The sequence below is a fragment of the Corvus brachyrhynchos genome, unplaced genomic scaffold (genome assembly GCF_000691975.1).
Source record: "Corvus brachyrhynchos isolate BGI_N302 unplaced genomic scaffold, ASM69197v1 scaffold105, whole genome shotgun sequence".
In the NCBI taxonomy this organism is placed as follows: domain Eukaryota; kingdom Metazoa; phylum Chordata; class Aves; order Passeriformes; family Corvidae; genus Corvus; species Corvus brachyrhynchos.
Window position 1 is genome coordinate 2,651,982 of NW_008238452.1, and position 11,722 is coordinate 2,663,703.

The 11,722-nt window shown below is 43.8% G+C and overlaps 1 protein-coding gene across 1 annotated transcript in view; it reads right to left on the bottom strand.

Annotated features, from left to right (window-relative positions):
- Positions 1-8,643: 8,643 nt before the first annotated feature.
- The window catches only part of FAT4 (FAT atypical cadherin 4), a gene marked incomplete at its 5' end in the record, with an annotated part of 124,444 nt that continues 121,365 nt past the window's right edge, over positions 8,644-11,722 (bottom strand). Inside the window, 1 exon segment of the mRNA XM_017736892.1 lies at positions 8,644-11,717. Coding sequence (XP_017592381.1) covers positions 10,230-11,717 — 1,488 coding nt within the window.

Genomic DNA, 11,722 nt, shown 5'->3' on the forward strand with positions numbered 1-11,722 from the left:
CAGCTCTGGGCAGTCCAGGTCTGGGAATGAGGAGCCCTGCTGGTTCTCGTCTGTTCATTCCTCTGAACACCCAGGGTCGTGCAAGAAGCCAGGTTTGATTCTCTTCTGCTTGATTAGCTCCTGGGAAGCCAGCTGGGAAACAGGGATGTGGTCATGTAAATGGACTCCAAGTGGGCTGCAAACATAAAAGTGCTGCATTGGCTCCAGAGCATCACGGAGGCTGTAGATAGCTGGACTCAAACTGTCAGGCATAACCTAAAACACTGGACTGCCTCATGGAAGTTCTAAACATTTGGGATCAGCAGAGTTTGGAAATGACCAGATTTTATAAGAAGGACAGAACACCCTCAAAACATAGCACGGCCTCACCAGATCCTCATCAGCAGGAGACCTCACAACTCTGCTTGTGCTTATTGTTTTATTATTATTACTTTAATATTACTGCTATTAATTGTATTATTATTACCTTTATTATTATTACCTTTAATTCTGTGGTGGGCAAGTAGGTCTGGAGTGCTAGTTTAACACAGCCAGCTGAAGAGCTGCAAGGTGATCCTGAGCCCCAGGAGCACCCAGTCACACTCTGAAGGGCCATTTCCTCGCCATAAATGCCAGAAATCAGGACTAAAGAGGAAGGAATTTGTCCTACCGCAGCCGCTCCCAGGGCAGCAATCCTCAGTGATGTATGGAGTGGAAAATATGTCAGAGCAGTTTAGCAGGAACGAAAAAAATCACGATGAAGAGAAGGGCGGCTGAGTGACAAAAGAGTCATGAAACAAACATCCAACCACAAATAATTTGTTGGTTTTATTTGTTCACATTATCCTGCTGACACGGCATGTTTTCCCCTGCTGACTGCGCTTGCCGTATCGGCGCTGGAGCCTGGCAAACGTGGAGGCTGCTTTCTGCAGAACAAAAGTGATCAGAACCCATGTGCAACTCCTTGTGTGTCACCCGTGTCTACACGTGAGATCAGCAGAACCAAGGAAAAGGGACCCCAGGATGAAGTAAAAAGAAGAAACAGAAAAGATCTGTGTGACAGTTGACTATTTTAGCAGCAAATTCAGCCTAGAAGAAAGGAAAGCAAAAGGAGAGGCTCACGCTGGAAGCAGCATCCCAGTGCCTCTGAAAGATGGACAAGGATTTCCCTCCTCCATGTGGGTTATGTCAGTATGGAAGGTCATCTGGGAGTCACGTGTGACCCTCCCAATCACTTCCTAATCCTCAATAAGCAGAGGAAAGAACCCACTAGAACCAAAAGAAAGCAAAGCACAATCCGTTAAGGCCATAAAGGGCCACAGAACCCTTAAGAGTTTAGGAAAATGTGAAGGACCCCTTGAAAACATTAGGTTGCCTGCTGCTTTTTGTTTAGGAATCTCCATCCAGCCGTCACAGGAAAGATACACAGGCTCTTGGACGTCTCCCTAACAGTTCTCATTTTAGGTAATGTAAATAACATTTTTTACATTAACATCTTATTTATGTAGGATCTTCTGTCTCAGCAGATGTCCTACAGCTGTAGGTGTATAAAATATAAAGCAGGGCTGGGGGCGGCAGGGGAGGATTGATCTCTTCCTTGTACTCAGGCAGCTGAGGAGGCAATTTAGTGGTGCCATGGAAGTGTTATGAGCTAATATCACACAAGCTGGATATCAGGCCACTGCTGAGTAAAACACAGTTTGTCTCATCCCTTGATGTCCCATATATAATATTTTTAAGTCAAAGATGTAGAAGTGTCATTATTTTTAGAGAAGCAATTTCTATTTTTAGGTAGAAGTGAGTACGTAGAAGAGAATCACAGAATCACAGAACATTTGGGTTGGAAGGGACCTTGAAGCCCATCTCATTCCAACTCCCTGCCATGGGCAGGGACACCTTCCACTCACCCAGGTTGCTCCGAGCTCCATCCAACCTGGCCCCGAGCACTGCCACGGATGGGGCAGCCACAGCTGCTCTGGGCAACCTGTGCCAGGGCCTCACCATCCTCACAGAGAAGAATTTTTTTTACTAATGAAGATTTCCCCTACTGCAACTACTCACAGATGTCTGTGGACCTGTGCTGCTGTTCCTAACTAACCACAGAGAACCAGCTCTTCAGCTGCTGTAAGCCAGCCAAGTGCCCTTGTTTTCAGCAAAAAGAGGCCAGTTTTGCACCAGGACTAAAAACTCTTCAGAGCAAAAAACACCACGAGGCAGTCAGACCCAGGAATCTGCACTGTTTAATCCTATTAAAACCATTTATCAAAGGCAGATTTTAGCTTCACAGCCTGTTGCTTGTTGTTCAGGAACCCCACAGTTTTGCCCATTGCCTTTTATTTTCCAGGCACTATAAAATCTGCAGCTTTGTTTTCCACCAAGTGACAGTGTCTCCTGCCAAAGGGCAGGGAAGTGCTGATCAGACAAATTGGAAAAGGTTCTCTTAGTTTTCATACCACAGCTTTTCTCTTGTCACTGACATTTTCCAGATTAAAAACTCAGTGCTCTACAAGATTCATTTATAAGTGTAAAAAAAAAAACATTTCAAAACTAGCTACAGACAAACCCTATTAAAAATCCAGGACATGGTGTACTGCACGAGCAGAACAGCTAGATATGTACGTGCCTGGCTATTTCATGGATGGAAAAAGAAAAATTGACCCAATTACAGACCTGTCATACTCCACTTCTCTCTTCAGAGTATTGAATGTCACTTAAACCAAAGCAAACAGCCAAGCTCATTTCCCGTGACAAACATCCAGGGACATCTTAAAGTCAAAACAGAAGCAACCAAAATCAGAAGGCAGAGGCAACTTTGACAAAGCTTCAGAACCTCGTCAGATGCAATTATTCAGTGAGTGCACTCAAATCAATGAAAAAGAAGGGCCCCCTTTGCCACAAAAAGCATTGAAAAGCTTCAGGGGGATGCTATTTGCAGCATTAGCTTCATAAAAAGCTGCCCTTGGTTTTAATGCTAAGAACAGGTGAATAAAACCAATGCTGAGAAAACCAAAAGGGGTACAGAACAACAAACAACAACAGAATTTAATATAATGTCCCTCAAATAAATTCCCACCTCACTGCAATTAAAAACTTCAACCACAAAAATCAGTTCTGTCAAAGTAACAACAATATTTCTTACCTCCTTTACATGACTCGAGCTGCAAACTACTTTGGGGGGAAAAAAAAAAGGATCAAACCCCCTAAACATAACAGGATTAGAAAAGCTCCAAGTGCCACCCATACCTGGTGCATGCTTTACCCCAGCTGGAAAGTAATTTCCTAGTAAAACTAAGGCTACAAGTTTTGAGCATCACTGGCACTTACCAGGAATGACCTCCCTCAGGAGCAGTAGAGAGCAATTGTCATCCTCAGGGACCTATTTGTTCCATCAGGATCTCTTTTCTACTTCTTGTGCTTTGAGTGATTGGGTGGTGCTGTAAGTGCAGACCAAGCACTGGAGATTCTGTGGGTAATTTTAATAGAAGTGTATTTGACATGGATAAAATAAGCTGGTTATTTGGTTTTTCTGTGGCATTTCTGAGAAGCCAGAGTTTTATGCAATTCCATAAAACAATTGCTGAAATGTCAGGGTGCTCCAGTAGATTAGATACACTGATTTTTGGCTTTCAAAGGATTGCTTTCTTGCATGCTGTTACCTTCGAGTGCTTTCAGCTTTGATTAAATCTCAAAAAAGCCCCCCTACTTTCCAGTCTGTGTTGCCTGTATAGACTCTAATTCAAATCCAGAACAGGAGTCAGATGAAACCATGATGCCCCATCCCTGGAAGTGCTCAAGGCCAGCTTACAAATGGGTAACCTGGGAGCAACCTGGTCTAGAGGAAGGTGTCCCTGCCCATGGCAGGGGGGCTGGAACTGCGTGATTTTTAAGGTCCCTCCTAACATAAAGCTTTTGCTTGTCCTTTTTCCTGGTGACAGTAATGGGCTCAGACTGAAATACCAATCAATTTCCCTTTTACAAAAGCATTTTCTCCCTTGTAAAAGAGCGTTTAGGCAGAAATTCACAGGCAGTTAGGAATGTTGTCCTGGCAATATCGAAAGCGATGGCTGCCTTGGGACACCAGCCTGGTCCAAGCATTCCAAGGCTGAGGGTGGGTTTTCTTTATCAGAACTCACTGCTCTTTTTCAAAACTAGCAGGCTGCCTCTGGCAGGAGTTCAGAAGAACATGACATGTTGATTACAGCCCCACCTGCAAAGCAGGGAGGTGTCACCATCACAGAAAAGGCATTCCCTGCCACATGGGGTACGCAGCTCTACCAAGTCCAGCCTGTTCTTATGATTGTGATGAATTCTACAGGTGTAAAAAAAATTCTATCTTAAAACATTATTCATTTTCCTTTTTAATATGCTTAACATCAGTTGTTTTAAGAGAGACAAACCATTCCAGCTCTCACTTAGCTTTCTACGAACTACAAGGAATTCTTGTAAAACGATGCTGTCACATAGTTTCTTTGCCAAGGTTTAACAAATTGTTTTAATAAAGACTTGCATTATTGAACAAGAGTTGTATTTTAAAAGAAATTACAATGCTTATTTGTAAGGATTCTAGATTATTGCACCAAAATGTGCTTTTTGAATGATTCATCAATATCCATTTCTCATCCCCTATGTTCTTCTATATTAATGTTTGTTCTCTGTATTAATGTTTATTTCTTATTCCCTAATTTGCTGTTCTAGCTAATTGCACAAGATATGCAAGGAGAAACACTAATTACTAAATCAGACTCTGGCTTTTAAAAGGCTCAGGGGAAATAAACCAACAATGGGAAGACAGGGACCTGTTTATTTTCCCTGCTCCTTGTCTGACGTGCTGCACAAAGAGTCACAGTGCTTTAAGGGAACGCACGGAATCACACGGTACAGCAGCTTGGGCTTTTATGGCTGGGGGGAGGCAGGTTGCTAATCTGTTTTCCAAGCCTAGAGTCCTGACAGGGAATTTGCAGCGTATTAATTGCCATGTGGAATGAATGTCCACGGATGTGTGTTGCTATGCATATGTGTCACAGAATCATTTAGCCTGGAAAAGATCATCAAGTCCAACCATTAACCCAGCACTGCCAAGTCCACCACTAAACCATCTCCCCAAGTGACACATCCTTTTCTGAACATTTCCAGGGATGTTGATTACATCACTTGCCTTGAAAGCCTCTTCCAATGTCTGCTCCACTTTCTTCTCTTGACTGATGACACAACATGTGAGTTATCTATCACACGTCATCCTTAGGGCTCACTCTAGAAAGACCAAAATGTTTTTAACCCCTTTGCTGTTGCTTTGTCCCAACTGACAAAATTTTCTGATGTGGGGCTTTCGTCCTTATTTTCTTCTAGCTGACACTGTTTGGTGACTCCCTGAAAATGCTCCCTCTGAGAGGATGTAAATTAAAGTCAAATGAATGTAGTTCAGCATTCCTGTTTCCCAGGAGTTAGGAGGAGCCATTTCTAGTCATTCTCCATGTCTTTCCAGGTGTGCTTGCCAGCTGTAAGGGAGGAAGGAAAGCAACACCTTGCTGAACCCTCATTTTGCCCCACACTGAAAGGAGTGGGAAGATTGTGTAAGACTGGGATGAAGTCAAGCTCCAAGCAGGCACAGTGTGATCCCTATCAATGCCAATGGAATGCTGCCATTTGACTGGCCCAAGGCACCACGCAGCCCTTAAGCCCTTTGGGTGTTCTCAGTGGAAAAAGTGGTTGGTGGAGACTTCTGAAAATTGCAGAAAATCGCCCAGAATTTCTGAAAATACTTCCTTGGATTGACAGATGGAGAGTCTTTTTTTTCCTCACCAATAACGGCAACTTAGAGGAACAGATACAGGTCATTCATGTGGAAATTGTTATTTTTTTATTTGGTTTTTTTTGTACATGCTCATTAATGAAATACATGTAGCCCTAAAATTGACGAGCGAGTCTCTTGAGGATTTACTTTGTGAAGCCCAGAGATAAAGGTGCTTTTAAACTCACAATCCAACTTAGAAAGACTCTATGCACTTCTGATCATCTCAGCACAGAAGGATGATGAAACCTGAACATCACTGGAAAAAAAGGCTGTAAAAATTATGAAGAGTCCAACCATATTTTATTGCTGGAAAAGGCTCTTGTAAGATGGCTGAATGGAAGGTGAGGTTCATGCAAAATGTAGGAAAGGCCAGTTTAGTGCAAATATCTAAATTTTAAAAAGAGAGGTTGTGATGCTGACTGGCAACTTAACCATGTGCTGTCAGTCATCCTCATTAAGTGCTATTTATAGAAAACCAAAGTGAGCACATTGGGATGAACAAAGAGCTGGTTTCACAGAGCAGAGGGAAGGCTGGCAGAATTAATACATAGATGGTCATGGAATGGTGAACAGTAAAATGCTAAGATGATAAAGCAAAGAGATCAACCTCTTCACTTTCTTCCCTCAGTCCTACTTCGTAAAATAGCAGACTTTTCTCTTAATCAAACTCCTAATTGTGGATCCTTTGAAATTGGGAAGGAGAATGAGGAGAAAAAGATGATTAAATCTTTTTTCTTTTTCTCCTCATTCTCCTTCCCAATTTCAAAGGACCCATAATTAGGAGTCTCTTCTAGAATTCAGTTAAGAAAATACCATTTACACATCCTAACACTGAAGAATAATACATGAATTTTGTGCTTCAAAAACACAATCTACAATAAAAACACACTACTCTGAAAGAGCTTCCACCACATCCAATTTACCTTAAGAACACTGGAAGCTCGAGTCCTTTGGCTGGCTCCATCTCCTGCTTTTGAAGACTTCAGTGAGATCCCGCAGCCCCTTGCAGCCCCAAGCCTTCTCATTCCCAGACTGAAGCAATGTGTCTCCAGCTGGATTTTGCACTGCTAACTGATACTCCCTGACACAGGTTGTGGTCTGCAGCATAGACTCACAGTCTGATCCTCAATGGGGGATGTTTTCAAAAAAATGTTGGACTTTATGTTACTTTTCAATGTAACTCATTTTATTATTAATTTCGTGGTTTTAAAGCTGCAAAACTTTGATGAAGAATACTGAAACCAGAATAATCTAGATTTCACTCCTTTTATTAATTTATTCCTCTACCACAAATTGCAGTATTCTTATATTTTCCCTTTCACAGATAAAAAAGAGAAAGCCAAGTACATCTGCCATTTCCCTGTCCATTGTCATCTAATTAGTAACATCATCAGGAGAAAACATCTCCACCTGAGATGGCAAAGACCATTCAGCAATCTACCAGCAGAAAGACAGGTCAGAGACAAATTGCTGACATGAGATGTGTTTGGAGGCTCCTGCACACTGCAGTGAGCAGTGCAGACTGTTTTTCTTTCCACATATTTATGACTTACAATACGTCCCAGATTTTGAAATGGGACCACGTAGTTCTAATGATGAACCAGGGGAATTATGCAGCTCACTCCCTCACAACTGGTAACTTCGGATGAGTGCTTCCCTTGGAATCCTTTGCTGAACCTCATCATGAAAGAATTATAAAAATAGGGCAGAAATGGATCGTATGTTTAAGCGTCAAAAACATCTCTATGCCTTTCAGGGAAACAAGGAAACCAGTAAAATATACATTTGTCTACCATAAAGTGTCAAAATTTAGAGGAAGGCAGTACTACTTGATAAATTGTAAACTTTGCTAAAGTTATGACATACATTTTGTGTAAGTCCACATTGTATATTATTCTCCTTTAGCAAAACTTTTTGATAATTTCAGAGTGCTTAACTGGCATAACACAGCCCTCAATATGTTTGGTGTTACATTTAAAAGCTTTCATTTGTTAAAGTTTTCATGTGTTATTAAAATCACTGCTTGGATGTGGTACAGTTTGTATTAAAGGATAGTATTGAAACTAAATATACAGCTTTTTAACAGATGTTTAATTACAGCAGCTCCTCAAACTCTGAAATCACTTTCTGGATCTCATGTTATTTCAGATGAAATGACTTACATACCAATGTGGGCTACTTTGGCCCATTATCTTTTCACTTTAGAGGGGCATGATGAAGTTGGGAGTGCTTTTAGCCAAAAGGAGCTGGTTCCTAATTGGCAGTTTTGAGACAAAATAAACCCTAAACCAAACAAGTAACACAAAAAAACCCCTTGAATTGTTGTCCTTTTTTAAGTTCTTTACACTTACCACTAATTCGAATTGTAACCTCAGAACTCACCTCTTGCCTGCAGCCTTAACTTTTCCACTCTCTGCATTCTCCAAGAAGTTGTCCAAGCTCTGATTTATCCCTTTGTAAGTATGAAAGAATGCAGTTATTTATTGTTCAACTGCTGCTTTATGACAGAAAGCTCTTGTTCTCACACTCCTCACTGTCTGTGTACTGGAAAGCTCCAGCTTGGAGCAGAGGTGGAAATCATGGTTAAAAAATGTGAAACCAGTTGCTGCTGATAAAACCCTACAGACTAAAATACAGTTTTTATTATTTTATTAGAAATGTGAAAGTAGATTTGGTACTTTTGGACACTATCTTAGGCTCAACAACCTCATGATACTCTTCTCCGTCTTCCTGAGATAGGTACTTGCTTCTCAAAGCCTGTTTTCCGATTAAAAAGTTTATATAGCTTAAAAACCTTATAACTTAAACCCAAAAGCGAAGATCAAGGAGTGGAAATTAGAGAGAAAAGACAAAAGGTTTCCAATAACACACACTAAAGATTTTAAATAAATATTTTAATTCTATTATTGGCATTTACAGGTAGAAAGCATACAGTATGTTACAATTTTATCAAAATGTGAAAAATATGGATGTTACATAAGTAACAAATGTAAAAAAAGTATTTTTCTTACCTTCCCTGAAAGTAAGAAAACTATTCAGCATAGGAAAATATTGATATAAAAACACAGCTTAGGTAAAAAAAAAAAAAAATTGAAGTTTTTACACAGTACAATAGGTTCATCAGATCTGCATGAAGACGTAAGAACTTTGTGAGGTTCTATTTTACCTACAACTTTAGGGAACTGGGGGCAACTGGTAAGCTACATTAATGAATCTACAAGTAGTTTTCCCTCATATCCGCTCCAAAATGCTAGAGTGCAGTAATTTTCTATACAATAAATAATTCTTCAAAGTTTCCATCATAGAAAATCATAGAATGCAGAAAATGCCACTCCAAGGTCACAGAGGCTAGGCAGTGCTTTAATAATAACTATGATAATACTTATTATAGTGCTTTATAATGTTGAAGCACTTCAGATGAGTTAACTAATTAGCCCTCACAACACCCTGTGAGGCAGGGAACTAAGTGTTTTTCCTACCTTTCCACGGTACAGATGGGGAAATGGAATCAGGGGAGAAGCACAGGCTGCAGCAGCAGCACAGCCAAGCTGAGAGGCCAAGAGATGTGGGAATGGAGAGGTTTGTCCCTTGCTGCTGTAAGCCAGGGGGCTGGGCTGGGCTGACAAATGACCATCAGGAATCACTGAGGGGGCGGTGGGGGGGGGGCAGGAAGGGACCAGGATTAAGTAAGCATCCCCAAAAACATTTCATAGAGATTCAGAAGCTCTCACACAACTTTGTTCAAAAATAACAAACCAACCAACCAACAAAAAAAAAAAAAAAAAAAAAAAGAGAAAGGAACCTGAAACAAACAAATAAACAAACTGAAAAGAAAAAAAAAAAATCCTAAAGTGCTGACTGGCTTGAGCTGCTTCTAGCACCTCTTGTATGGAATAAGACTTACAGCAAGCACTGTTGCCAGCAATTATTCAAGCTGATTTCATCCATAAAGTCACATGTGAGCAACTGCAGGATATGGTAACTACATTTTCTGAGACACCTCACTACTGTAATTCCTTCATTCACCATCTTACTTCCATGCGCTTCTTAAGGAAAATGAAATCCTCAGTACTCTTGCATCGTAAAACATGTTAGTAGCTGGAGACAATATGCACATCCTTCACAACTGGAACAAAAAATTAGTTCATTTTCAGAACAAAGCATTATTAATTTAAGAATCACGAACCAAACAATGGTAAATAGGAAACCCTTTCCAAAGGCTGCATGCCGAATATCTGGTTTGCAAATACAATGCATGCAGGAGAAATAAATTCATCCAAGCATAATTAAATTAAAAATGTCTTAAGTCTCTTTCAGCAGCATAATGGTTATTATTTTTAAAGTCTCCTCCAACCAGACTGGCCTGGGGTTCAGATGCTGACCTTGGCTTTTCTACAACCATATAATGGTTTGAGCAGGCCCTGCGGCTTTGCACTGTGGCAATACCAGGAGACAAAGCCTATACATACTGTTCTGCCTCCCCTTCCTTGGGAACAGGCTTCGCTGTACCACCTTTGCTGTCTTCACTCACTGCTGCTGCTGCTGCTGTTTTTTCAGGAAGCGATGCCAAATCTTTGAAAACATCCACATAATGCCCAAAGCCCGGGCCCCAGTTCAAGAGGTTGTCCCAGTTGAAGCTTCCCGCTTGCTGCCCCAGCTTCCCGGGCAGGGAGCTCTCCCCGGCGCCGGCTGCCTGTGCCCCCACGGGCCCGCCCTCGCCGCGGCGCCCCGGGTACCGCCGGGGCTTCAGCCTGGAGCCGTAGTTGTCCTCGTCGTCCGCGTCGGACTCGTTGACCTGGGATAACTTGGGCATCCTGGAGGTGTACGCCACGGGCTTATCCCGGTCGTACTCCATCTCGGAGCAGGTGAAGGACTCGTGCGAGTCGCTGTCGGAGGAGGACTCGGGAGCGGGAATGCCGTCGGCCGGGTTCCTCGTCCGGGACAGAGGCCTCCGGCAGTCCTCCTCCGAAGAGGAGCGGCCGTGGTCTGCGCTGCAGATGCTGGGGTTCCTGGGGCGAGGGGTGTTCAGTCTCTCCACCTCTTCGATGGACAGCCCCACCGGAGGAGACGTCTCCAGCGGGATCTGCCCTATGGGCTGCTTCAGGCGGCTTCCCGGGCGGGAGCTGTGGCTCGCCATGGTCTGTGGGCTCTTGCTTCTCCTCCCCAGCCGAGTGGCGTAGTTGAAGATGCCGGGCTGGCAGACATCGCCGTGCATCTCCAGCGGGCTCCCTTCCCTGATGGCGAGGTGCAGCTCCCTGGCCGGGCTGTGCCTGTAGAACGTCGAGGATTTGGAGAAGGGTGCGGGGCTGTGCCGAGACAGGGGGTTGGGAGTGGGGCACGCCGAGTGGCTTAGGGACGTTGTCCTCAAGCCCTGCCCGTAGGCGGGCTGGTAGGTCAGGCTGCTGGCGCCCAGGGGCATGGGGGACTGCCGCGCGAAGCCCAGCGGGCTGTGCCTCTGGATGGAGAACTTGGGAGTGTGGCTCCGGAACTGCTTGTAGTGCTGGATGATGTCGGCGTCGGAGGGGGCGATGCTGCTGGCGTTGTCGATGTCGTAGTGCTCGATCTCGGGCTCGGGGGAGGCCAGAGGGGCGCTGGGGATCGTCTCCGTGGTGTGTGGGATGTCCGTCTCGTCGTAGATGAGGTAAGGGTTTTCCCTTTCGATGATATCAGGTTTCGGGTTCCCCTCGGGCTGCTTCCTGACAGTCATGTCATCACCATAGGGCGGGATGTTGTCAGGGTCATCAAACGCCACATTCTCGCTGCCTTTTTTCTTCTTCTGCTTTGTTTTCTTCTCCTCCTTCGGCCCCTTTGCCTTCTTCCCCCGGCACTGGTTGCAGAGGATGAGGCTGAGCACCAGCAGCGCCAGCAGCGTGGCGCAGCTGCCCACGATGGCCGGCACGGCCCAGAGCGGCAGGGACAGCTCGGTGGGGTGCGGCGACGGCAGGCACACGT